Genomic DNA, 26,427 nt, shown 5'->3' with positions numbered 1-26,427 from the left:
CCAGCCGCGGCTAGAAGGGCACGGAGGCGGTGGGAGGGGAAGGACGGAGGCCCGCGCTGCCCAAGAGCACCAGGGGCGGGGCGGGGCCGGCGTCGGGCTGCGGGCGCGGCCGGACGGGAGTTCCCCGGAGAAGGAGCCTGCAGCCCGAGTCCCGGTGAGTGCGAGAGGACCCGCGCCCCCTGCCCACGACTAGGGGTCCTGCCAACCTGTCACCCCTCACTTCTCCTGAGTTCCAAGTAAGGAACGGAGCCAACCCTGGGGAGGACCCCCAGTCCCCTCCCCCAGCGTATACGGATCCTGAACCTCCCCACTTCCCCCAACTCTATTCGCGGATAGGGTCTAGTTGCCTACTCTCGGACATCCGTTCAGGAGACACTACCTGCCTCCCCTGACCCCCCTTTACCTCGCGCCTAGAGGACACAGCCGGGCATCATCCCGCAGCCACAAACTCCTTCACAGACCCCCAATAGCCGGGGACGCAGCTCAGGCCCCTTACCCCCAACACAAACACTTCTCTCCTGTGGAGGATAAAGCTTGGGGTTCATCCTCCTTCCCTGGATCACCCCACAGTCCTCAGGCTACCCTAATCCAGGGGACTCGGCGCCGGGACGCTGCTATGGACGACATTTTCACTCAGTGCCGGGAGGGCAACGCAGTCGCCGTTCGCCTGTGGCTGGACAACACGGAGAACGATCTCAACCAGGGGTGAGCTGAAGCGGTTGGTGGATGAGAGGAAGGCTAGATATCTCTTGGCTACGTGGAGTGGAGTGCTCATGTCTGGTGGGGGCGGCTGCCTTTGCTAGCCAGTGTAATGAGTGCTAAGCACAGCCTGTGAGGGGCAGAGAGTCTTCACAGAGGACGCAGTTTGAGCTGAATCTTGACTGCTGAATGAGAGTTTCACAGGCAGAGGCTGCAGAGAGCTTTCCAGCCTCAGTAAACTGCATGGGCAAAGGCTAGGAGGCAAGGCACAGAGCAGAGAGAACAGGAAATTGTCTGGAGTTCCATATAGCTGGAGGATAGATGATCTCTGTGGGTCGGAGCATTGGGTACAAGAGGAGAAGAACAGGACATAAGACTGTAGAGGTCTGCAAGGATCAGCCAGATCATGCAAGCATATTTAGGCTATAAGAAGGTCTTTATTTTAAAAGCAAGGTTTTAAAGCTGTGTAGTGACATAATGAGATTGTCCATTTTTCAGTATCATCTTGGATGCTTTGTGAAGAGCAGGTAGAAAGGAGGCAGTTGCCTAGTTCATCGTAGAAGTAATGATGTCTTGGACTAGAATTAGGGTGAGTGAAAAAGAGAAGTGATCAAATTCCAGAAGTCTTTAGGACAAAGAATTGTGGAACTTGGTGGGGAGTGAGTAAGGGCAAAGATGAGGACCAGGGTTCTGGCTTGGGAACTTGGATAGATGGTGGCTGTTTTTACTGAGATGGAGAAAACTGGAGGATGAGGCATTCTATTTTGGACGTGTTAAAGTTAAGGTGACAATGCAGCAAGGTAGAAATGTTGAGTGTGTTGTTGGTTACGCAGATTTGCAATTCAGGAGAGGAATCTGACTTGGAGATACAGATTTGAGAGCTATCAGCATATAGATGATACTTGAAGCCATGGGTGTGAAGGAGAATGTCTCAGGAGAGTGGAAGGCAAGAGGTCAGGAAACAGGAAGCCTGCACGACTGAAAAGGAGCAGCTGTAAGTTGAAAAAGAAATAGGAAAATGTGTCAGTAAAGCTTAGAGAATGTTTTAATGAAGGGGAGGTGGTCAACAGCAGTTCAGGCTACTGAGAGATCAAAGAACATTAATATTTTAAAGTAGCCATTGAATTTACAATTGGGATTTTTTTTTTAAGTTCAGGGGTACATGTGCAGGTTTGTTATATGGATAAACTCGTGTCATGGAGATTTGTTGTACAGATCATTTCATCACCCAGGTATTAAGCCATAGTACCCATTAGTTGTTTTTCCTGATCCTCTCCCTCTTCCTATCCACCCCACTCTGGTAGGCCCCAGCGTCTGTTGTTCCCCCAATGTGCAGTTAGGATGTATTTGATGATCTGTGAGTACTGTTTCAGAATAATGGGTGAAGAAATCAGACTACACTGGGTTCCTTCATTTAAGAGACTATGATGAACACCTTCTGTGCTGGGTGTTAGAGTCCAGAATCTGACATAATCTCTGCTCTCAAGACAGCAGATTTGTGGCAGATTGAAAAGTAGACCAGTTGCGGTGGCTCATGCCTGTAGTCCCAGCACTTTGGGAGGCCGAGGCGGGTGGATCACAAGGTCAGGAGTTCGAGACCAGCCTGACCAACATATTGAAACCCTGTCTCTACTAAAAATACAAAAATTAGCTAGGTGTGGTGGTGTGCGCCTGTAATCCCAGCTACTTGGGAGGCTAAGCCAGGAGAATCGCTTGAACCTGGATGCAGAGGCTGCAGTGAGCCAAGATCGTGCCACTGCACTCCAGCCTGGGCCACAGAGCAAGACTATCTCAAAAAAGAAAAAAAAAAAAGAAAAGTTGAGAGGTAAGCAAATAGTGAAAGGGAATGTAGACCAGTTCTACAAGGTTGGCTGAGATAGGAAGGCAAGAAGAGCAGTAGTGATGGTGACTCAGGGTGGCAGATTCAAATTCTTTATTTTTTAAGATTGGTAGAGTTTAGTTTTTAGGTTTGACAAGTCAGGATCACCTGTCATCTTAGTCTAGACTTCACTGGTTCCCATTAGGTTCTACACTATTTATCTTTAATACTTTGCAAAGTCATTTGTTCCATTTTTCACATAATTCTCAAAGGGTACCCTGATAAAGACAGTAAGCACTGTTACTATTTTGTTGGTGAGGAAATACAGGCTTAGGCAGTTGTCCAGTTGACCTAGCATCTAGGAAGACTCTAGGAAGATGTTGCCAGAAGGAAAAGGGGTGGCATTAATGAAACTGGATGGTTGTGGTGCTGGTTTGAGGGGTAAAGTATGGGGGCCTAAGTTGGCTGTATGCTGGATATGAAGAAGGGGTTAATTCCTAGCAGAATTCCTTGAGATAAAAGTCCAGGCCCTGAGGTGGCAGGCAGCTTGATAGTGAACAGAACCCTTGTGCCCATACTTTTGCCCCCAGAGTTTGGCCTGCCCAGTACTGGAAGCTGATAAGTCAGGGCACAAATTAAAGGTCTAGGAGGCAAGACCAGCTGATAAACAGTGGGTGTAATGCTTCCTGGGGATATCCCACCTCTGGGGAAAGCTTTTGGCTATTTCTGTGTTAGCAGATGCCAGCAAGTTGTGGAGGAAAATGATTAAGTAAAAGGCCACACCCCCAACCCCTTCAGCTGTAGGGGCATCTGGATGGCCAGACCCCTGATCAGCTCCAGGCCTTGCCTAGAGTCGCACACAGGAAGTGACCACAGCACTAAGGCATCCGGAGGCTGCTGGCCCAGACCACGGACCGCCCCCTGCTCCACCCCTTGAATCTGCAGCCCCGAACTAGAGGGAATTTCCTTTTATGGCCCCAGGCTGTCAGGCAGGCTCAGCTCCAAACCAATTGTTTTATTTTGTTTGTATACTTATTTTACTTTATAAAATACATATCTCTTGGAAAAGAAAAAAATAAGGTATCGTTTTCATCCCAAAACAGCCATTCTCATTTTCTTCTGTTTTCTGTGCACAGGATTGCTAAGTAGGGGAATCCTGCTTTGCATGGTGGTTTGTTATCTGCCTCATCAGTAGTCAAAAGGATTTCTCCTTTTCAATATAAACCCTTCCAAAACATCATTTAAATTCCATTCCATTTTTAGATGTTAGTTTCAGTACCAGAGCCAAGTAGTAAGTTTGTTCCCTCTTATAAGTTGTGGCCTGCCTTGTCCAAGACACCCTTCTTCCCCACTAACATGCACCGAACAGCTGCTGTCAATCCATTCCCTCACAAAACTTAAAATCTAACAGACAAGACAGTCCACTAACAGATTTTTACAATCCAGTGCGACAAGTGCTGAAGTAGGGGTATATATAAGATGTGGTGGAAAACAGAAAGAACCAATAGATGTTACAGAAGGGGTGCAGGAGAAACCAGGGGAAGAGCGCTACCACCTAATGAAATGAGATGTGGGATATGGTGAAGATAACAAAATTTTTTATAGAGGTCGTTGAGGTATGTAGGTGGTCGGTTTGGTTTGAAGCTCAGGGGAAGGTCCAAAATGGACAGTTTTGGGAGTTGCTGGCATGAATGAGAATCAAAGTCCTAGAGAGGTAAGCCTTCCCAGAGAGTATGTAATTATCAGTTTTTCAGGAATCAAAACCTTTGCCCCATCCCACCTCCAGCTCAATGACCATTGCCCCTTCCTCAAAGGGACGATCATGGCTTCTCCCCCTTGCACTGGGCCTGCCGAGAGGGCCGCTCTGCTGTGGTTGAGATGTTGATCATGCGGGGGGCACGGATCAATGTAATGAACCGTGGGGATGACACCCCCCTGCATCTGGCAGCCAGTCATGGACACCGTGATATTGTACAGAAGGTACGTACAAACCCTTTCGTCATCCACATCACATACATGCCATGAGGGTCAGTCACAGGCACTGTAACATACAGCAGAAAGTATGTGTACTCTTCCCCCTTTTCCCGTGCCCTGACACCAGTATCTCATTTGAGGCTGACTGTACCTTCTGCCTCTTCTTTTTGTCTGGCCATGGGGTCCAGCTATTGCAGTACAAGGCAGACATCAATGCAGTGAATGAACATGGGAATGTGCCCCTGCACTATGCCTGTTTTTGGGGACAAGACCAAGTGGCAGAGGTGAGTACTCAGCCCTCAAGTCCTGAGATGGGTAGGAAGTAAAGTCAGCCTGGGTGGGAGATTTTGGAACCCTCAACCCATTCTGCCAGTACTACTGTGTGACACTCACGGGATTAAGTACATTTGTGCATTCATGGTTGGTTCATTGACTGCCAGCGAGGCAGCAGTGGCTCTCATCATAATGGCCTTTTCATTCCAGGACCTGGTGGCAAATGGGGCCCTTGTCAGCATCTGTAACAAGTATGGAGAGATGCCTGTGGACAAAGCCAAGGCACCCCTGAGAGAGCTTCTCCGAGGTCCATCTCCCCACCCCCTAGCTTGTCTCTTGTCCCTTCCCACCTGTCTTCTCCCTCTGTACCACAGCTCACGTTGGTTTTCTTCCCTAGAGCGGGCAGAGAAGATGGGCCAGAATCTCAACCGTATTCCATACAAGGACACATTCTGGAAGGGGACCACCCGCACTCGGCCCCGTGAGTCACCACTGTGGGAAGAAGGGTTGTAAAAGGAGATAATCCTGGCCTCTTGGGGCTGGGTTAGGGTGAAGCTGGGTACCTGACCTGCCCACACTCTTAGGAAATGGAACCCTGAACAAACACTCTGGCATTGACTTCAAACAGCTTAACTTCCTGACGAAGCTCAACGAGAATCACTCTGGAGAGGTGACCCCTGCCCTTCTTGCCCTTCCCTCACTAAACCCCCGTAAATTACCTGCTTTGTACCTGGTTTAAGTTTTTCCTCCAGTTAGAGGGCAAGGAAGTGGTAGCAACAGTAAAAGCCTCCTAACCTCTACCTGTTCTTCAGCTATGGAAGGGCCGCTGGCAGGGCAATGACATTGTCGTGAAGGTGCTGAAGGTTCGAGACTGGAGTACAAGGAAGAGCAGGGACTTCAATGAAGAGTGTCCCCGGCTCAGGTAGTGCAAGGCGTAACCTGGAAGCTGCTAGTTCCAGGGAACCCTGAATAGCACTGAAAGAGATCTTTTATACTCTGTCTCAACCACTCCCTCCCTCTGCCAGGATTTTCTCGCATCCAAATGTGCTCCCAGTGCTAGGTGCCTGTCAGTCTCCACCTGCTCCTCATCCTACTCTCATCACACACTGGATGCCATATGGATCCCTCTACAATGTACTACATGAAGGCACCAGTGAGTAGAGATGTTGAATTTTCTTGGGGAGGAAATGGGAGAGAGGGTGCATGAGCCTCTCTGAACTATTTGAACTTTTGCTTCCTCTCAGATTTCGTCGTAGACCAGAGCCAGGCTGTGAAGTTTGCTTTGGACATGGCAAGGGGCATGGCCTTCCTACACACACTAGAGCCCCTCATCCCACGACATGCGCTCAATAGCCGTAGTGTAATGGTGAGGCCACAAGCTCACTCCTGGCCCAGGCCCCAAAAGTCCTTTGCCTATCTATGACTTACCTCCTTCTGTTTTCTCTTCCTCAGATTGATGAGGACATGACTGCCCGAATTAGCATGGCTGATGTCAAGTTCTCTTTCCAATGTCCTGGTCGCATGTATGCACCTGCCTGGGTAGCCCCTGAAGGTGGGTGAAGTCATCATGTTGGGAGGTGAAAAAGGATCACCTCAGAAGTAGTGGAAGGGGGCAGAGACAGGAAAGGCCAGGGGGCCAGAACAGACAAGCCCTATCCCTCTAGCTCTGCAGAAGAAGCCTGAAGACACAAACAGACGCTCAGCAGACATGTGGAGTTTTGCAGTGCTTCTGTGGGAACTGGTGACACGGGAGGTACCCTTTGCTGATCTTTCCAATATGGAGATTGGAATGAAGGTGAGAGCAGAACAGCATACATTTGTGTTGGGGGAGTGGTTGGTTATGGTGAAAATAACTGTAGTGGGCCTGGGCTCGTCTCATATTTGTTCGGATATAGTTATCCTGTCCCAGGGGCCAGTGGCTTCTCTCTACATGACAGACTCAAATTGTGAGGCTCAGTTTTTTCTTGTATTCACAGGTGGCATTGGAAGGCCTTCGGCCTACCATCCCACCAGGTATTTCCCCTCATGTGTGTAAGCTCATGAAGATCTGCATGAACGAAGACCCTGCAAAGCGACCCAAATTTGACATGATTGTGCCTATCCTGGAGAAGATGCAGGACAAGTAGGACCGGAAGGTCCTTGCCTGAACTCCAGAGGTGTCAGGACATGGTTGGGGAATGCACCTCCCCAAAGCAGCAGACCTCTGGTTGCCTCCCCTGCCTCCAGTCATGGTACTACCCCAGCCATGGGGTCCATCCCCTTCCCCCATCCCTACCACTGTGGCCCCAAAAGGGGCGGGCTCAGAGCTTTGTCACTTGCCACATGGTGTCTCCCAACATGGGAGGGATCAGCCCCGCCTGTCACAATAAAGTTTATTATGAAAACAGGCTGGTGTGGGGACATGGGGACAGACAAGTACATTTAGGTTGGGTGGCTCAGGTGAAGTAGTGCGGCTTCTTCACATTGATGCCATACTCGCTGAGGGCAGGGGTCAAGTCCTCCATGGTTAAAGTATACTTGCGGTCCTGAGGGAAGAGGGAAGAGCACCAACTGAGCACAGGAATCCCACACTTCAATCCCAGATGGGTGACCCTAAGTTTTACACCTCCCCTAGGATGCAGTTTCCCCAAAGGGGTGGCAGGATAAGCTTCCACTGTTGTGGAAGGTAATTAGTGATTCAATGAGCCTCCCCTCACACCTTGCTCTTGCTCCGGGAGCTGCCGGAGGCTGTGCCCTTCATTTTGCAGTGCTGTAGGGCATCATTGGCAATATCTGAGATGAATTTCTGGGCAGCTAGGGAGATGAGCCGAATTCTAGAGAGAAAAAACTTAGATGAGAAGGAGATGGACAACACACTGCACAAGCACCCAAAACTAACCTGCCCTGGGTTTACTCACATGCGTGGGTCTGAGGCCTCAAAGCCAGCACGGTTCAGGTAGTAACCAGTCACTGCATCTGGGATCTAAGAAATCAATTAAGAGAACTGTCAGCAGAGTGGGATGAGGGTGAGGGAAATGTCGGATAGACCTGGTTATCAGGAAGCTCACGATTTGGGTGAGCAGAGGGCAAAAACAAGAGCGACTACGGAAGCAAACATCAGAGGGTGCTGAAAAGCACGGAGATGTGGCTGAAAGTTGTGACAGCAGGCTAGGTGGCCTTGTTCGGGCGGAAGCCCACCGTAGGCGTGTAATCCTCCAGCTGCATCAAGAAGTCTACCAACGGCGTGCTGGACACCACCGGCTTCACGTCTCCGTTGGCCGCGCTCGGCAGTACGTAAATCCCGTTAGACATGGCCCCTTCTGGGGGCGCCGCGCCACCCGCCGACACCGGAGCTGGAGGAGAACCAGCAAAATGAGACACAGAGGTGGGAGGCGCAGGGCCCCAGCGAGGTCTGTCTATACCCTCTGCCCTCACCCGCCGCGGGGCCCAGTCCCAGACGCTTCCCTCGCCCTCACCCGTCAGGCCCTCACCCGCCCCACGCCGCTCAGCTGGCTCCCCGGCCCGCGCCGCCAAGGGTCCCGTGCCCCCTGCAGCTGCTCCAGCCCCAGGCCCCCCTGCTGTCCCCGCGGGGCTGGCCTTGTTCTCCGCAGCGGTGCTGGCGGGCAGCGCGGCGGGAGCCGAGACCGGGGGCGCCGGGCCCGGGGCCGAGGCGGCGGAAGCCGGCGCCGCCTCGGGGTCCGCGCCGGAGCCGCTGCAGCTCATCGGGCCGGTGGGAGAGGCGGCGAACAGAGCCGCTTCCGCTTCCGCTCGCGCCGCGCACACCCCGGGGTGACGTCACGCGCCCTCGACTCGCCCCGCCTGTCACTGTTAGTGCTCTCCAGCCCGCTCCCCGCCTCCTCCGGTAGTGGGTCTGCGGGTTAGAGGAAATAGGCTGAAGGGCGGAGACCAAGCCTTGGCGAACTGCGCTGCCGTCGCCATTCCGCCCTAGCCTCTGCGGTGCTCCGTGGCGATTCCGTCGAGACTAGAAGCAGCGTGCGTCCGGGACTCTTCCGCCGCTCTGGGACACCTCATTCTGTGACGCTCAAGACCTTGTTTCGAGGTTTATGGGCCCTACATCCCTCGACTACGGACGGGTTGCCTGCCTGTCTGCATCCTTTCAAGTTCCCTTATTCAGCCTTGTAAGGATTCATAGTGGATTTGGAAAGCCCCCCGCCCTTCTCCACCAACTGCCCCGAGAGGTGGGGGCAGCAGTGGGGTGGCCCACAGTGCTGCTGTAGGAGGAGGAGGGGTTTCAGCCTAAGTCAACAACGTATGCAAAAATCACAACGAGTGAAAGGCGTGAGGTTTTCAATGTAGCAGATATTTAATTCTTATTTGCCAACTCCTGAGCTAGGACCTGGGAATACAAAGTTAAATAGAACACGATTCTAGTCCTCTAGGCACCAACGGTCTTGGAAAGGAAGCCAGACAAGTAAAGTGGCTATTTCAATACTATGTGGTCGTTACAATACTAGAGGTAGACACAGGGGTCGCAGTGCAAGGGAGGAAGGGCATTAACATCTGCCACCTACTTCCAGGTGCCAAGTACTCTTATCAACATTATTCCACTTTATTCCCTGGTGATTATGAAAGGCAGGTAATATTCCCACTTAACAGACGAGGAAACAGCCTCAGGGAGATAAACTTGCTTGACCCAGTCTCTCTCCCAGTCCATATCAGAACCAAGATTCAAACAGGTTTTGTTTAGAAAATCTAGGATTTTTCAGCCATACCAAAATGAAGTAGCCTCAGGGAATCAAAACATTCACGAGAGAAGGTGACTTCTGAGCTGAATCTTGTAAGAATTCTGGAAATTAACCAGGCAGTTTGTATCAGGGGTGGTATTAAGGGGACAGAACAGCTTGAGCAAGAGTGAGAGTTCCTTGGGGTTTGGGGAGGGAGGAGGAAAAATGATTTGTTACTTAGAAACAAATAGCAAGGAAGGTTTGTGAGCTATGATTGGGGGAAGAAAATAAAAAGCCTGAACTCTATCCAGTAATCCTTGAAGGGTTTTCATCCAAGTGGCCTGATGGGATTTGCATTTTACTCTGGAAGATGATTTGGGGATTGGCCGGAAGTAAGGACACTGTACTTTTCAAGAGAATGTAGCCCTAAACTAATGTAGTAGCAGTGGGGATATAAGTGGATAAGTTCTAGATATACTTGGGAAATATCATTGGAAGGACTTGTGGACTGATAAAGATATTTAAGAGGTACGAGGTGCAGTCATTAGGACTTGTTGATTGAGGACTTGTTGATTGAAGATGCGGTGGAAAGATGACACAGATTCTGGCTTGGTTGGAAAAAGCATAGCATCATTTACCAAGAAGAAACCAGAGATGGAATTGTTTGGGTTTGGGAAGGTGGAAGATGAAATGTTGAATATCACACATCTTACATTTGAGGTATCAATCACTATTGGATAGAAAGTCTTATTTAGTGAGATGGTAATGGTTGTAGATGTCAGTGATTTGTTCCAGGGGACAATGAGTAAACTGAGAAGAGCAAAAACCTACAAATGGAGCAATGAAGGTCAGCATTCCATGAAGTAGCAGAAGCTGATGAGGGAGGAAGACAAGAGTGGTCAGAGAAGTTAAGCCATGGAAGCTAAGTAAGGAGAGGGAGTGGGCAACTATGATGGAAAGGCCATAAAGCAAAGATTGAGAAGTATGCACTGCAGGTCATTGTTTCTGGATGTCAGGGTAGGAAAGGGTAAAAGGTGAGAGTAGAGGTCTCCTTGCAGTGAATTGGGCAGTGAATATGAAGTGAAATAGTGCAGAGTCTATACACAACCCTTTGGAAAAGCCTGATTGAAAAGAGAAAGATGAGATGCAGAGGGAGATGCATTCAAAAAAATGCTAGTTATAGCATCTTATTGAGGAATCTAAGGCAGGAGTAGGGAGACCTGAGTATGATGGAGCATGGTAGGGTTGGGAGTCAAGTCAAGCTCACAGCATTTCAGGGTTAGGCAGATAAGCTGTCTGCAGCAGTCAATAGTTGAGGGTTCAGCAGGGCTTCCAATAGGGCAGAATAAGGGACTGAACTGCCAGCTTCAGGGCAGGGAACAAGCCATCTCTCCTGATAGGAAAATGTCAGGGGTTGAGTAGAGTCTTCAGCAAAGCTGGGAAGTTGGGTGTTCCCCAGCCTGTTACAGGATCCCAGCCAGGGCCAGAGCAGAAACCCTGGCCCTCCACCTCTTCATCCAGACAGGATGCATGGCAGCCATGGGTTACCTAGGGAGGAGGCTGGCATCAGATCTGGGCCTGCTAGTACCAATACTTAAAGAGTATACCTCCTCATCCTGTATTCATATTTCAGAGGCTGTTCCATACCACCCCAACTGCCCCCAAGTCCCCCTTAGTACTCCCCATAGTTGTATGGAAATGTCCACACCCTTCCCTTCCACACTCACATCAAAGAGTCCTGCCCCATGCTGCTGGTAGAGCCTTGGGTTGAGAAAGCCAAGAGGGGGGCGGCCACTGAGGATTCTGTGCTCATTGATCAAGGATAGGAGCCCCCCAAACACTGGAGTAGAGGCCTACAAGAGTGAAGGTGCAAGTAAAGGTCAGGGGTTCAGAGTGACTGGACTTTTTGACGGTGATGCTTTAAAGTATCAGACATCTCTAAGGAGTCAGGGGTTCTGGATGCAAGGTACTCAAGGTGTTAGGGGGTAAGGGTAGTTCCTGAGTGAGAGTTTGGAGATGAGCTGATTCTCACCGAGGTTCCGGACACCCATGGAATGGGCACTCTGTTGCTGACCACCCAGTAGCCATCAGAAAGTGCAGCCACATCTGGGTAGGCACGGCCACTGGCATTGAAGTAACTGGATGGTGGAAGGTGGGGGCTAGAGCTCAGGAACTTGGCTACAGCTTCCTCCTGAAAGGCATTTTTGAGTGAGTATTGGCATGTGGCCTGCCCAGCAGTCAGCTGAACTGAGAATCCCCCATCCTCACTCTTACCCTGCATCTATGCACATAAACACATGTACCTGGTATGAAGGCCGTGGGAACACATTGCTGAAGCCACCACCACTGATATAGTCAACAATTTCATTTGTGATGAGGAAAGGTTCCTGGAAGGATGTGCCTCCCACTGTGGTGACATAGGGGCTGAGGGGAGAAGACAGCATTCAGATAGTAGGGGACCCAAGGGGACCTCCAAGATATGTGGGGAGGGGTGAGTATAGCCCAGATCTTGCTGGAGGAACTAGACTCTATGGGGAAGCATCTACATAGGATTGACTAAGAGATTTTGAGCCTTCAAGGCATGGTCCGAGGTGACTGTGCACACGTTTCTCTACAGAACATCCACCAAATCTTCCACTAAAATGCCTGGGGACTGAGGAAAAGGAACAATGGGAGCTGTATCCCACACAAGAGATTTGGGGCCTGGGACCTACAGGAAGAAGAGACAGGAGTGCAGCAACCAGGGCAGGCAAAGCTTAAGGCTGCACCACAGGAGCACATGGTGGGGTCAAGACAATGGTTCTACATCATGAGATCACAAGTGAAAGGTGGTGGTTATACTTGAGTGGTAGGCTAGAGTACTTACCTGGAGGCAGGGAAGGTAGGGCGGAACTGGTGTCTTCCAGAGACAGACCAACACCCGGCCCCACTGTCACCTAAGAGAGACCAAGTGTAGCACTCATATTAATTGGTCAGGGCTTAGTATGTGGGTTCAGATGTCAGAGAGGAAATTTATGTGTCAGCTGTTACTGCAGGAGGTCAGAGTGTAGAGGTTAGGTCAGTGGTCCCTGTTGGAAGGTCTAAGTTCAGATTATGAGTCAGAGACCAGGCTCAGGGGTCACTGTGGGGTCAAAGCTCCCAGGTTGCAGGGGTGGAAGCGTTGTCTAAGTTTAGGGTAGGAGGTCACCTGAGGCGAAGAGCAGGGTGAGACCCCGAGCAGCAGCCTTCATGAGCTCCGTGTTGACCCGCTGGATGTAGGCACTGCTGAGGGAGTCCTCCTCATCTCCATAGCTCACAGTATGCACATGTGGCAGGGCTGACTCGTTACTGAGCAGCATGAGCCACTGCAGGAAGGGCTCCTGTCCCTCATGCCGGCCTGGATTATTATTTTTGTTTGAGGGATGGGCACAAAGATAGTCATTGGGGGTTGTCAGGATCTCTCTCCAGCTTACAGCATTCCCTTGAGGGGGCAGGGATCAATACCCATCTCCCACCCTCTTCCCCACCGTCCAGTCCTCTTGGCAGTACCAGGGCTACTGTAGACCCAGGTGGAGATGTTGGCGCCAGCACTCATCAGGTACTGCACATCTAGACTGGCCTCAATCCCGGCCCGGCCCCGGCCCTGTTGTCCAACCACACGGGTTACTGATGCCTGATGTGCAAAGTTGCCACCGAAGAGGCGCATGAACTGAGCCAGGTCTGAGTCATGGAAATACTGCTCCAGGAACTATGGAGGGAGTCAGAGCAGAGGTCGTGGGTCTGAGGGTGAGTCCCAGTGTGGCAAGGCACTGAGGGCACTGTGTGGAGGCTCTGAGGACCCTGGGGCTCTTTGCTTGGCTCACCTGGGCACAGGCTTGGCTGTTATTGCTGGTGCCAGAGCCCACGTCTTGTGAGGTCAAGTTATATCGCTTACGGATCACAGAGGGGGTCACCCCCAAATGCAGGCCTACAGTCCCTGTCACCTGCGGCTCAGGACGTTGCCTCAGGGATGATGTTGGGGGAAAACGGTGCAGTCCCCCCACTGTAGGGAGAAGTCAGGCTTGAGGAAATCTTATAGACTGTAATGCCCACCTTACTACTCACCCTACCCTCAGTCTCCAAAGGCATCTAAACTTCCCCAGCCCCTGGATCTGTCTGCCCCAACCCCCATTCACCCCATAGGTGTTACCAAAGTCCACATGGGGGGCCAAGGCCTGTGGAAGCTGGTAGGGACGTGGGGACCTTACAACATGGGTCTCTGTAGGTCCTCCCACATAGTGATGAAACTCAGCCCCAGGGAGTAGCAGCTCTGCTTGCCTGGAGGTCAGAAAACAGAGGTCAGAAAGCTCAAAACGGAACAGAAGAAGCTGCCTCTGAGCATCCCTGGGCAGTCAGTCACTGTCTCCCCATGCATCAGTTCCCACCCACAAGCCCCAGCAAGCTCTCAACTCCCTCCCATCCATCTCACTGAGGGGATGACTGGTGCCCTCCATGGAGAAATCATTTCCTCTCACCGGATGCTCAGCCAGCAAGTCAGAAAGTCCTGTGTGATCACAGAATGGCACTTCTGGGCTCCGGCTGCCAAGAGCCATTTTTGCACCGTGTGGAGGGTCAGTGGGGATGGCCTCACCAGATCAGCCACATTCTCTAGGGTCAAGTATTTTCCTGCAGGGATTCAGAAGAGGCACTTGCCCTCATTCATTGCTTTCCCAAACTCCCCGTTTTGGACCTCGACTATGAGACATCAGGACTTCCCAAAGCCTGGATCAGGGTAAAGGAGGGTTGTGCGTGCAGGTGTAGGGTGTACTTGGGGAGCAGAAGAAGAAAAGGCTGGAGAGACTTGAAATGCCATGGCCAAGAATATGGATTTACCCTGAAGGCCAGTAAGTTGCAAATGTCGCACCACAGCATGTATTGCCATGATCATGAAAATCAATGAGATTAATACATATAAATTTTCCATTTTAATTTTAAGCTTATGTCCAGTAAATGTTTTCAAATCTTTTGGCACTAGTTATCCAGTTTAGCTCAAATTTGCATACTTGTTGATTTTAAGCTTAACACGATGGTGAGTCACTGTTTCCTGCCATGCATACTAGTGTCACATAGCCCTGTCCCCAGCCTCTGCAGTTCACATGTGCACACTCCCCCTGCTGTGAAGGGCTTTAACCAGGAGAAGGAACCAATCCATTCTGACTGTTGGAGAGACTTTTGAAGCAGAGTGGGGGAGTACAGTGAGGGGTGGGGTGGAGGGAGGAGACTGCAGATCAGCTGGGGAGCTGGGCAGTAGTCCAGGAGTGGGAATAAATGAGTGAGTTGGTAGTAACAAAGGACAGCAAGAAGTAAACTAATCCAAAGGCTCTTTGGGAGTTAGAACTGGCAGCCTTAGTATGTGAACAGAAGAAATTAGAATGGATTCGAGGGTAGGGGAAGGAACTTAAGTTGTACTAGATGCTATTTTCCCATTTGCCTGGTAGCTAGTAAGTAGCAGAGTCAGAATTTGAGTTCATATTTGATCATAAAGCCTATATGCTGAACCACATCCCCTTTTAGGTTTCTAGCCTGAGGAACACAAGTGTCTTGTCAGGCCCTGACATGATCACCATCCCATGCCCAACCCAGCCCTGTGTCCCTCCACTGCATCCCACATCCTGTCCTCAGTCCCAAAAGGCACCGTATTGAGGAGAGTTGGGATCCGACACAGCCTGCACCAGCTCCGAGAGTCTTTCCAGGTTCTGCTGTCTCAGGGCAAAGGTGAGACTCAGCTCTTCCTCAGGGTCCGCACGGCCCAGGGACACCCAGCCTGGGGGCAGCCTGTAGGGTCAGGGGTCAGGGACATGGCTTTGGTTAGGGTAGAGATGGAAAATATTGGTCATGGAAGGTTCCAGATTAGGAGCTGAGACCTTGGGTAGGATCCTAGGAGCAGATACAGATCACATGAGGTGAATGATAGGGGACTGAGCCTAGGAACCTAGAGATGAAACTATGGAGTGTGTACTAGGAGCTGGCATGGGGGTGAGAGAAGCTAGGACCAGGACAGTGAGAGGCAGAACAGGGTATGGGGAAGGGGGTGGGCTGTGCTAAGTCAACTCACGTTCTCCGCTGGTCGGGCTCCGGGCTGTAACTGCATTTGCCAGAGAGGATGAGGGCAAAGAGCCCTAGGAGGCTGTAAGGGCAGCAGGTGGGTTTCAGTGGGAGCTACATTGTCCTTGTGTTCCCACCCTCCCAATGTGTGCTCCCCCCAACGTGATCCCTTTCTCCCCAGCCCTCTCAATTTCTCACCAGGCTTGGAGTCCCATTCTGCCCTTCCGCAGATCTGCTATCATGTGACAGATCACATGAACCCTATAGTCCACCACCACTAACCCTCTGCCTAGTAACTAGTGACGGTGCTGGCTCCTCCCTTGCGTGGGTGGTCCTGAATGCTAGGCAAGGGTGGTGCTGCCACTCGGATTCTCCCCTCTGGCCGGTCAAGTGCTGAGTAAGCCCAGTGCTCCCCACCTGCATCCTGAGCTTGGTCCCCTGGGAATCACCACAAGTGAGTAGGCTCTAGCGACCCACAGACCGGGGTTCTTCCTAGCCATATGATATCAGCAAAATAACCTCTCAGAGCCTAGGTTTCTGCATTTACAATATGGAGACTTATATAAAAGTGATCTGCCTTGAAATATTGCAGTGAAAAAATTTTTTCCTCCTTTATCCTCTATGTCTCCATATTATCAATTTTGTGTTCATTTTAGGACTACATTTATGAACAGAGTAGAGCTTTTGCAAGATCAGGATCCTTTTATTCAAATCAGTTTCCAGTTTTAAGTAGCTTCCCAGGAGATCTAAAATCAGCTGAGGTCCTGTTTATTACGGGTTCCCAAGGTTTTCAAGGAAATCAACTTTGTTCCAAGAGCCACGGAGGAATCTTGCATCTTGTTTAGTGGGCTCAGGTGGATAAAATGGAAACAGACCTTTGCTTCTTTCTAATGGTAACTCAAAGCCCACAAGGTCTGAGTTTACTGCTTCGAATTGGGGTCATTACAAGATTTTCAATGAGAGTTAAAACCCTGAGGATTCAGTTCCCTTCCAGTCTTCCTAAGTATTTTTTTCCCCAAAAAATCCATATGGAAGATGGTGTCAGCAGTGTCATTTTAACTTCTAAAACCATTAATCCTATACTCATGTAAAATCCCTTGTTCTGACCTCAATACTTTTTAGATAGATCCCTCTACTCTTGCTGTTGTCCTACAGGCCACTGACATCCATTAACCTATAGATCATATTCCCACGCTGAAGATTACGGCACTTCACTTTTCTCTCCATCCCAATTCCTGCGATCATTTGACCTAGATGATCAAATTATCTAGGTAAAAGACCCATTCAACACCCTAACCTTCCATTTCTTCATCTCATTAAACCCAAGGAGCATTACCTTCACTTCACTGAAGCAAACCAGTCCCATGGCTACACTTGGGCTTGCTATCTCTCAAAACTGCTCTACCTTTGAAATTATAATCATAGAATCCTTTCTTAGACTATAACCTTCTGTTTTTTCAAGCTATTGTTTTTCCTCACTCCTATTAATCTGACTTCCTCCTGTCCATTGATCCCTCCAGTTTCCCACTAAGCTTGGATCCTAGAGCTGTGTTTACTAGCATCATGCTCAGAAACATTTCTCTTTGACCACTTTTTTTTTTTTTTCTAATTTCCTCAGCCCCATGAACTTCTCAAATATTGGCCAATCGCCTTTCCCTCACAGCCTGGCTCCCCCAAAGAATGGTCTACACCAGTGGTTCCCAAATCCCTTTGTATGACTGTGAAAGTTTACACTGAGATGAAGCAAGACAGCCACCTGCAGAAAGCCTGACATGACAAAGGCTCAACAAATTGAGCTATTATTACAATGTGGATATTTAGTGGCCCCAAGAAAAACAAATAAACCCCTTGACTGCTCTTGTACCCACCCCGACTTATTTTAAAAAAAGAATTTCGGGCCTAGAGCTGGTCATCCCCAAGATCCCCTTTCACACCCAACTGATCCCTCTCAAGGCCCTGCTGGCCTCTTGCCCATATTAGAAGGAAAAGATTAGCTGCAGAGAGATGTGATCATCAGCCTCAGGCTAGGCTCCTGAGCTCCCAGTGCCATCCCCACCCCACCACCCCTCTGTGCCTCCTGAGGTATCCACAATACTCTGCCAGGTGTCTTCCAGTCATCCCTATAGAACAAAGCTGGAGACTGGATACAAATTGCAGTTTATTAAGGCTCCAGAGTGAGAATTGGCACTTGGTTCTGGGCAGGGGCAGGGGCAGGGGCGTCAGTGGAACCCAAAGGAGCTGGGTCCAAACATGTTGGAGGGACCTCCTCCATCCCCCTACCCCCAATAAATAAAGTCTCAGCTCCATCTCAGGGTGCTGGTGCAGGGCAGGGAGCCCTCACTGAGAACCCAGGGCTGCTACCTCCTTCATATTTCTCCCCACATTGGATCTGGTCACAGGTCAGTGACCAACAGGACTTCTATGGTCCTAGTGCTCTGAGGGGGCTGGGGAGTTCAGAGTGGAGAGCTGGGGCCTGGTGGTGGCCTCCCCGTAGCCAGTCATAGTACGAGGCTGCCCAGGGCAGGCTCAGAGTGGGACCTGCATTGGGGACACTATGCGCATCCCAGGTCGGGGCCCAGCCTGGGCCACAGCTAGATGTGCAGCTCCGTGTCATCAGGTGGCTCCAGGCCAGACTCTGTGCTGAGTGCTGAGGCTGAGGGACCCTGGGCCACCCCAAATGGTGAGACAACAGGTGAGCGAGCAGCCAGAGGAGACAGAGAGGGTGAGAAGCTGGGGGACATGGCAGCTGAGGACAGGGAGCCTTCATGGCTGATGGGGGAGCGGTGAGGAGCTGGTGGGAAGATGGCCCGGGCTGCAGCTGTGTTTGCTGGCTTGGGGGGCACAGACTTGGCTCCTGGGTGGGCCACGGCAGTGATGAGGGGTGGTGGGTCGATACGGGGAGCTGGGGGACATGGCCGAGCTTCATCCTTGAGCCGAGCGATCTCTGTGAAGACACTGGCCAGTGGTTGGAACTGAGGGCACCAGCTCAGCAGGTAGTCCCAGTTATAGCTGCCACGGAGCTCCTCCTCGCCGGCCACAATGGCTGTCAGTGCACCTGCCACACATGGCTTGCCATCTGCTGGGAAGCCATAGTCCCCAGTGGGTGCAGGGCTCAGGCCACAGCCCCCCAGGAAGGCTGTGGCAGTGGCTGGGGGCCCCTCCTCTCGATAGAGAGTGGCTCCTGCACCTGGCAGCAGTAGCCCTGCCTTTCGGCCCTTATACCAGGTGTCAGGGGCAGGTGGCTCACAGGATGTGTCACTCAGTCCATCTGCATCCTGCTGGATGCCTGAGTCAGGGCCACGGGCAGCCAGAGAGGAGGCCACACTGGCCACACGGGGGAACTCATTGATCATGCGGATCTCATCATCCTCTGCAGCCTCTGCTGAGCCTCGGCCACTTGAATGTGAAGGGTCCAAGGAGCCACCACGGGGGTAGGGTCCTCCAGCTCCTGGCCCACCATAGCTGGGAAGAGTCTGGTGATAGAGGTGCTCAGAGGGTGGTGGACTAGGTGGCTCCCGGCCCACTTTCTGCAGTGAGCCACTGGCTAGGGGTGCTGCCTGTGACATTGGGCCAGGGGCTGCCTCAGCCTTGCGGCCACGGGCCCGAACAAGTCCTAGGACAAGGGCTGCCAGTGCAAGCACCACCACAACTCCCAAGGAGGCTGCTACAGCCCCTACTAATAGCAGGTTGAGGTCAGGTGCCAGGCCCAGTGCGGTGTGGGTGATATCCACGGTCACAGGCACTGTGGCACTCCGGGAACCAGGCAGAGGTCCCCGTGCTATCACCTCCAGCCTCAGCTCCCGTGGTGCTTCCCGCCGGGTCCGGCCCCCACCCCCAGTGGTGGCTGTTCCACTGCCTGGTGCTCGACTGTCCACCCGCAGGTACAGGGCACCTGTAGTCTGGTTAATACCAAAATAGGGTGAAGAGGTGGCAAGGGAATACAGAACCAGGCCATCAGCACCCCCATCCTCGTCTGTGGCCTGCACATGACCCAAGCTGTGGCCACGCCGGGCACCTTCAGGCACTTGGAAGTGGAAAGCTGGTGCCAGAAATACCGGGTCATACTCATCCTCTCCAGTCACCAGCACCGACACAGTGACAGAGGCTGAGAGATTCCCAGCATCGGCAGCACCCACCAGCAGCCGGAAGCTTTCTGTGTGCTCGTAGTCAAAGGCCACTCGTGCACGCAACTCCCCTGTTGAGCTGTTCAGTGCAAATGCCTCACGGCCCTCAGGCCCTGGCCCGGCCTCCAACAGGCTGTAACGGAGCTTCCCAAAAGCCCCAGCATCCCCGTCGATTGCATGCAGAGTGGTCACGAGAGTGCCTGGAGGCTGATTCTCGGCCAGGCTGGTGCTGAGTAAGTTCAGTGGGAAGGCTGGGCCATGATCATTCACATCCTGGACCTCAATTGTCACTGGTGCCAAAGCAAAGTGTGCACCAGCAGGGTCAGCAGCCTGTACTACAAGCTGATGTCGAGCCTGGGTCTCACAGTCCAGGGCATGGGCCAGTCGCAAGGTGCCTGAGCTCTCATCCAGTTCAAAGAGCCCTGATGGGTCGCCTGAGCTGACAGTGAAACGCACGAGGCCGTGAGGGCCAGGGTCAGCGTCAGAGGCCTCTACATGCAGCAGCTCAGCTCCAACAGGTGTGTCCTCAGGTACTGCCACACGGTAGGATGCTCGGGTAAAGACAGGTGGGTTGTCATTGACATCTAGTACAGTGACAGTGACTGGCACGACTGAGCTTTGGGGTGGCTGCCCACGGTCAGCTGCAGCCACTGTTAGATTGTACTGTGTCAGGCTTTCAAAGTCTAGAGGTTCAAGCAACACCAGGCAGCCCAGTGCCTGGGGGCCTGGTCCAGCACTCTCCCCAGCCTCAGCCAGCCTGGGTTCCAGCTGGAAGACTCGGCCCCAGTTGCCACTGATGATGCTGTACTCCACAGCGGCATGGGTGCGGCTTCCATCAGCATCTGTAGCCTCCAGGGTGAGCAGAGTGGAGCCAGGGGGTAGGTCCTCAGTCACAGCCACACGGTAGTGTGGCAATGTGAAGCTCGGGGCATGGTCGTTCTGGTCCTGCAGTTGTACATGCACTGTGGCTCGTGCTGCCCGGCCTGGAGTCCCGTGGTCTCGTGCTTCCAGCACCACATCCACTGCTCCTGACCCGTCATGGCCCAAGGCCACTGTTCCCACTATTGTGAACAGGGTCCCTGAGATGAGAATGGAAGAGAAAGAAACATACTCAACAAAGGCTGTGAGTGAACAGAAGAGTGACCCTTCAGGATCTAGGAAATGGTTTTGAAAGTCAGACTCAGGGAATGGCCTATCTGCTGGGAGACAAGGGGATGGCCTCAAGGCTTCACAGCTTAGGGAACAGCTTCTAGACATGCACTCAACAAGGGGCTTACAATGAAGACAGAGGGGAGGAAATGTCCTCCCTGGGCCAGACATCTAGGAGTTACAGAGTTTGAGTAACAAATTCAAGGAATGAGGTCAGATTATAGCCTAACACAGTCAAAGGCAAGGGGCAGATCCTGGGAAAGACGCACCATTGTTGGGGTCAACACTGAAGCCATCAGCAGGGGAAGCCAGGTGGTAGGAGATGTGACCATTGGCACCTGAGTCCCGATCAGTGGCAGAGACGGAGAGAATGGCACTGCCTGGGGGTGTGTGCTCAAGCAGCATTACCTGAAGTGTGAGGAGAAGTGCTTATGGCCAGGCTTCCCATTTGCCCTGCTGTCCATGCAGCCTGTTCTTGAGCTTGCTTCCTTGAGCCCTGCTTGGCGTCCATTCCAATACTTGGAATACTCGGAGCCCCTACTCCTAAGTATTCGAATGGGAAATGCCCACCTTCTCCCCTTTGTGGGTACAGGATGCAAAACCAGGATGTAGTTCACAGGACTTGGGACCTTCCCATTCCCAGATCAGCTCCAACATCCAGCCCACCTCAGCAGCTGCTAGCTCTGATACTTGCCTCCAATAAGAACAACCCAGGCCCAGGTGAAGGTGGATCCAGGGGTGTCAATACCTGGTAGAGGCTCTGTGAGAAGGCAGGTGCATTATCATTGACATCCTCCACAAGCACTGTGAGGTTGGCACGGCCCTCATGAGGCCCATCATGCGCCAGCAGCTGCAGCTGGTAGCGGTCACACTGCTCAAAGTCCAGGGGCCCCGTGAGGGAGACACGGCCTCCATAGCGGCCAACACTGAAGGGATCCTGGGGCCCAGATGGGCTCAGCACATACCACAGCACCGGTCCTGAGTCCACATCATTCCCTGTTACCTGTGCAATCTCTGAGCCCAATAACGCATCTGAAATACACGAGACAAATGTGTTTGGCATGGACACAGCCCCACCTTGAGCCGCAGGGTGGAGAAAAATGTCTTTCTGCCACCCTTTATGCCACCCACTTTACCCAGTCTCACCTTCTGACACTCGGAGCTCCCAGGGCTGGGGGATGGTGGGGCGGTTGTCATTGGTGTCGATGACCATCACCGTCAAGGTAGCTGAGCCCACCAGGGCTGGGCTCCCTCTGTCTGTGGCCATCAGTACCAACCTGGGTACAAAGCACAATCATCGGGTGGGGCATGGCAATAAGGGGGAACTCTGGGCAGGGCCAGGAGGACTCAGGACAGATCTTAGGGCTGGGGAATTCAGGATGTGGCCAAGGGACTGAGGTGGGTTCAAAGCAGGGCTTTAAACTGGACAGGTCCAAGATAGGGTCTTGGGTCCACAGGGCCAGGACTCACCGTGTTTCGGCCCAGATCTCACGGTCCAGGATGGCTGTGGTGGTGATAGTGCCTGTGGCTGGGTCTACGTGGAACAATCCACGTGCCGGCTGGGATGCAGCCAGACTGTAGGAAATCTGTCCTCCAGAGCCTTGATCCAGGTCATCTGCCTCCACCTGGTGAGGGTAGGAGGCTGCTGGGACTGGTCTGGCCACAGACAAGTCTGACTAGCCCTGCTCCCCCATCTTTCCATCACACCCCGCACCTGCAGCAGGGGCCCCTCCAAGGGCCGGGACTCAGGAAGGAAGGCCACGTAATGGGGCCGCAGGAAACGGGGAGCATTGTCGTTGGCATCTTGCAGGGTCAGGGTCAGCACAGTGAAGGCAAAGGCTCCTCCACTCTCTGCCTGCAGCACCAGTCGCAGTCGTGGACTCACCTCGAAGTCCAGCCCCTCTGCTGAGCGAACTGTGATGGCACCTGGGGGAGGCAGAATGCATCAGTGACAGCTCCCTTTGCTTGCCCTGGAGCCTCCTTCTCTGAGACCCGTTACTCAAGGATAGCCCTTCACCCATCAAAGGCTCCTCTGATGCAAAGAACCTGCTTCCCCAGTAGCCTGTCCCGCACAGAGCCCCTGCTCCTATTCCTTACCTGTACTAGGCTGGATGGAGAATGTCCCTTTCTCATTTCCACTGAGAATGCTGTAGGTGATGGGTCCATTTGTGCCTCCTGCATGGACAGCCCTCGGGGAGACAATAGGAGTCCCTGCAGAAAGAATGGTATTGTTGGACTGCGAGCGTGAGACTGGGAGAGTTTGGGGGACATTTTCAATGGGCAACCCCAGCCCATTTGGGAGTTCGAATCTGGGAGAAATGGCTGCAAACCCACCTGGGGGTGCATTCTCACGAATCATAGCCTCACTGCTAGTCCGGGGAAAGCGGGGTCCACGCTCAGCTTCCCCCTGCAGTCCAACAATGATCACACCAGTGGCAGAGCGAGCTGGACGGCCAAGATCAGTGGCCACAATGAATAGGACACGATCCCGGGTGCCTAGAGCTACAGGAGAGCGGGCCACACGGATTTCACCAGTGTAAGAGTCCACAGTAGTGCCAGGAGGTGGTGTGCCCGCCAGTCGGTACAGAATGGAAGCATTGGCACCAGCATCACGATCTTCAGCTCTCAGTGTAGCCAGAGCCAGAGTTGGGGTACTGAAGCTGGGGCCTGGGCGGGGCAGGCGTAGGCGCAGAGGACTGGTGGGGAAGGTGGGTGCATGGTCATTGACATCACGCACTATGATGGTGACAGACACTGTGGTGCTTAGGGGCCCAGCAGCTGCACCATCCACTGCACTCACAGCAAAGGTGTAGCTGGGACACTGTTCTCTGTCCAAGGCTGCAGCTGTGCGCAGTTCTCCAGAGCTGGGCTCCAGCAGGAAGGCTCCTGCTGTACCGGCACCCAGGTAGTAAGTTACACGGCCATTGGCTCCAGCATCAGGGTCATGAGCCTGTAGCTGTAGCAGCAGGGTCCCTGCAGGCACATCCTCCGGCACCTCCACAGAGTAGGCAGGCACAGGAAAGGCTGGAGCATGGTCATTGGCATCCAGCACTGTCACTGTCAAAAGCAGCGTGGCACTGAGAGCTGGCTGGCCTCCATCCCGGGCCTCTATCCTCAGCTGGAAAGCTGGCTCCACCTCTCTGTCTAGTGGCCTCATGGTGCCAAACTCTCCAGAAGCAAGGTCTAGGACAAAGGCTCCTGATGGGTCCCCATCTGCAGAGAAGGGCATGCACATATAAATATACATGTGTCATGGGGATGGGGGTGATTTACAGACAACAGCAGAGAGAGTGAGCATGTGCACAAAAGCAACTGAACTTATGAAGGAAAGGAAGAAAAACAGAAAAAAAGAAATGGAAAGTAACAGAAAATACTATAAAGCAGCTGGTATCATCTGTGTGTGGTCTGGGAACCCCAGGAGTCCCCTAGGTCCTTTTCATATGCATAAGATCATAATTATTTCATAGCACTACTAAGCCATTATATAGCCTTTTTATTCTCATTATCTCACAGATGTACAGTAGAATTTGCAGATGCTCTATGACATGTGATGATATAATGTCTTGGTTAATGCAATGTGTGCTTATGTATTCCTGTGTTTTCTAGAATTTTCTAGATAGAAAGTTTAGAGCATGAATGTGTGTGTCTTCAGAGATTCAGTCTGGTCTGGCTATCTTCAGTTACACCTGCTTTAATCTCTGAAATTAATTACTGTCCAACAAACTGTTACTTGAAATCTTAGTATTTCCTTGTGCTTACACAGAAATACCGGCAAGCTGTATACTTCATTGGCTTGTTTCACAATCATATTTTAACATCATCTCAGTTTTATTACCTAATACAGTAAATACTAATATAATCCACATAAAAACTCTTTAGGGTTCTCAAAAATTAAGAGTGTTAAGGGTTTCTGGGACCAAAAAGTTTGAGAACGACTGCTCTACAGGGAGAAATAAATGAGAAAGAAAAGAAATAGGAAGATAGAAACAGAGACACACAGGGAGATAAAGGGCATGGAAAGAGATACCCAGATACACTGGGTATAAGCATGAAAGAAAAGGTGGACGATATCATGAGGGAAAAGGAGACCCAGACACATGCACTGAGGCTGACAGCAGCCAAGGAGGAGCAAGAACCAGGCAAGTGGGTGCTGAGTTAGTGGGAGTGGGAAGGTTCTCACCTAGGATGCGGTACTGCAACTGCCCATTGGCTCCCACATCTGGATCAGAAGCCCGAAGCATGGTAAGGGTCTGGGGGTCCTGGCCCTCAGGCACCTCCAGAGAGAGATGGGTACTCCCAAAGGTTGGTGCATGGTCATTCTCATCCTCCACAGCCACTCGAATGGTGGCATGAGTTAACTGGGGAGGTGAGCCCCTGTCCTGGGCATACACTGTGGGAAAGCAAAATCAATGAAGTCTAGTCTGCTCTCATCACATGGAGAAATCCACACCACATAGTGGTCATATATGTTCATTCGATGCACACAAACCAGAAAATGTCCATCTCTCCATACCTCCCAGGCACACATGTGTCATGCATACATAAACATACATGTGTCCTACCTCCCATGCTTGGTGCATGCAAGATATATCTTGGACTAGTGGTGGTGTAACAGGAAAGGCACTAAATGAGGTATGAAAAGATCTGGGTTCAAGTCCCAGCCCTGCCACTTCCAAGCTGCATGAGCTTGAGCAAGTCACTTGACCTCTCCAATATTCAGTATCAATATGCTTCTCTGTTAAATGACTGCAGTATCTGAGGGAGGCCAGGAGGGCATAGCTGTGACATTATGCATTTTAGAATTTGTATGGTCACAGTTGTGGCAGTCTAGAAGTCAGTTCACCTTGCACCCCGCCAAACTCTTGACTCCCCAAAAGGGTCCAAAAACGTAACAGGAGTTTTGTGGCATTAGGCAAAAACTTCTAGAAGGTAGTACTTTGGGTATGCTGTCCAGGTAATACTGGTGTTTACAACACCTCACTCAGGCTTTTGGGGTGCTGTCAACATGTACCTGTCAGGTTGATCTCCTCCTGCTCCTCTCGATCAAGGGCCCGAAGAGTCGTGAGAACACCAGTGTCAGGATCCAGAGAAAAGCTTCCGCTAGAGACGCCTCCATAAGTCACTTGCCCGTTGGCCCCTGAGGAGGGACAGCATGGAGGGCGATCAGAGGGTAAAAACGCTCTTTCTTGCCCCAGTCCATCCCACTCATAATTCATCCCCCGAGGTCTTACCCAGGTCGGGGTCGGTTGCTCGCAAGGTGAGCAGAGATGTGCCAGGCGCGCTGTTCTCACGCAAGAGGACGCTGTACTCCTGCTGCTGGAAAGTAGGCGCCTCGTCGTTGACGTCAGCGACACTGACGGTCAGGACCTGAGTGGCCGAGCGCGGCGGGGAGCCGTGGTCTGAGGCCACCACTGTCAGTAGGTGCTCAGCTCGTTGTTCGCGGTCCAACGGCTGCACCACGGACAGCGCTCCTAGGTGAGCGGTAAGGCAGGTTGGTGGGGACCTCAACACTCCACATCAGCACCTTCCTCGCCCTCACCCTCAACCTAACCCTCACCAGTGCTTGAGTGCAGCCGGAAGTGTCCGTCCCCGCCAGATGCCAGCCGATAGGACACGCGTGCGGCCTCGCCCAGGTCCGGGTCCCGGGCTACCACGTGCAGCG

General features: G+C 52.0%; 4 protein-coding genes across 7 annotated transcripts in view; 1 reads left to right on the top strand and 3 right to left on the bottom strand.

Annotated features, from left to right (window-relative positions):
* The first annotated feature begins 47 nt into the window (after positions 1–47).
* ILK (integrin-linked kinase) lies at positions 48–7,152 on the top strand. 2 transcript variants are annotated; one of them, XM_011972486.1, is made up of 13 exons: positions 48–154; positions 571–705; positions 4,333–4,498; positions 4,681–4,776; positions 4,976–5,072; positions 5,163–5,246; positions 5,350–5,435; positions 5,578–5,687; positions 5,791–5,918; positions 6,010–6,131; positions 6,218–6,317; positions 6,430–6,560; positions 6,742–7,152. In XM_011972486.1, the coding sequence occupies exons 2-13, from the start codon at positions 617–619 to the stop codon at positions 6,889–6,891; spliced, it is 1,359 nt and encodes a 452-aa protein (XP_011827876.1). In that variant the 5' UTR covers positions 48–154; positions 571–616; the 3' UTR covers positions 6,892–7,152. The 2 variants fall into 2 exon arrangements, with proteins under 2 accessions (XP_011827876.1, XP_011827877.1); XM_011972487.1 differs by lacking the exon at positions 4,333–4,498.
* Positions 7,104–8,943, bottom strand: TAF10 (TAF10 RNA polymerase II, TATA box binding protein (TBP)-associated factor, 30kDa). Of its 2 annotated transcripts, XM_011972489.1 has the most exons (5): positions 8,236–8,943; positions 7,943–8,097; positions 7,663–7,727; positions 7,464–7,578; positions 7,104–7,290 (listed from the first exon to the last, which is right to left on the bottom strand). In XM_011972489.1, the coding sequence occupies exons 1-5, from the start codon at positions 8,465–8,467 to the stop codon at positions 7,201–7,203; spliced, it is 657 nt and encodes a 218-aa protein (XP_011827879.1). In that variant the 5' UTR covers positions 8,468–8,943; the 3' UTR covers positions 7,104–7,200. The 2 variants fall into 2 exon arrangements, with proteins under 2 accessions (XP_011827879.1, XP_011827878.1); XM_011972488.1 differs by having other exon boundaries at positions 7,121–7,290; positions 7,943–8,943.
* Positions 8,944–9,056: 113 nt separating this feature from the next.
* TPP1 (tripeptidyl peptidase I) lies at positions 9,057–15,762 on the bottom strand. 2 transcript variants are annotated; one of them, XM_011972483.1, is made up of 13 exons: positions 15,691–15,762; positions 15,503–15,574; positions 15,083–15,222; positions 13,923–14,073; positions 13,598–13,725; positions 13,272–13,450; positions 12,958–13,156; positions 12,617–12,805; positions 12,296–12,365; positions 11,733–11,853; positions 11,462–11,620; positions 11,157–11,282; positions 9,057–10,977 (listed from the first exon to the last, which is right to left on the bottom strand). In XM_011972483.1, exons 1-13 carry the CDS (start codon positions 15,732–15,734, stop codon positions 10,837–10,839), a joined length of 1,719 nt encoding a protein of 572 aa, XP_011827873.1. In that variant the 5' UTR covers positions 15,735–15,762; the 3' UTR covers positions 9,057–10,836. The 2 variants fall into 2 exon arrangements, with proteins under 2 accessions (XP_011827873.1, XP_011827874.1); XM_011972484.1 differs by lacking the exon at positions 13,923–14,073 and having other exon boundaries at positions 13,598–13,715; positions 15,120–15,222; positions 15,691–15,723.
* Positions 15,763–17,632: 1,870 nt separating this feature from the next.
* The window catches only part of DCHS1 (dachsous cadherin-related 1), a 19,585-nt gene continuing 10,790 nt past the window's right edge, over positions 17,633–26,427 (bottom strand). Inside the window, exons 10-21 of the mRNA XM_011972530.1 lie at positions 26,323–26,422; positions 25,997–26,236; positions 25,777–25,902; positions 24,946–25,155; positions 23,100–23,978; positions 22,863–22,976; positions 22,480–22,691; positions 22,236–22,390; positions 21,912–22,042; positions 21,514–21,797; positions 21,035–21,173; positions 17,633–20,695 (exon numbers count right to left, since the gene is read on the bottom strand). Of these exons, the coding sequence (XP_011827920.1) occupies positions 18,084–20,695; positions 21,035–21,173; positions 21,514–21,797; positions 21,912–22,042; positions 22,236–22,390; positions 22,480–22,691; positions 22,863–22,976; positions 23,100–23,978; positions 24,946–25,155; positions 25,777–25,902; positions 25,997–26,236; positions 26,323–26,422 (5,202 nt within the window). The 3' untranslated portion in view covers positions 17,633–18,083. The remainder of the gene's footprint in view (positions 20,696–21,034; positions 21,174–21,513; positions 21,798–21,911; positions 22,043–22,235; positions 22,391–22,479; positions 22,692–22,862; positions 22,977–23,099; positions 23,979–24,945; positions 25,156–25,776; positions 25,903–25,996; positions 26,237–26,322; positions 26,423–26,427) is intronic.

Source organism: Mandrillus leucophaeus, unplaced genomic scaffold, assembly GCF_000951045.1.
Source record: "Mandrillus leucophaeus isolate KB7577 unplaced genomic scaffold, Mleu.le_1.0 Scaffold1296, whole genome shotgun sequence".
In the NCBI taxonomy this organism is placed as follows: Eukaryota; Metazoa; Chordata; class Mammalia; order Primates; family Cercopithecidae; genus Mandrillus; species Mandrillus leucophaeus.
Note: the sequence above shows the minus strand (reverse complement) of the source record. Positions and strands in the feature narration are given on the sequence as shown.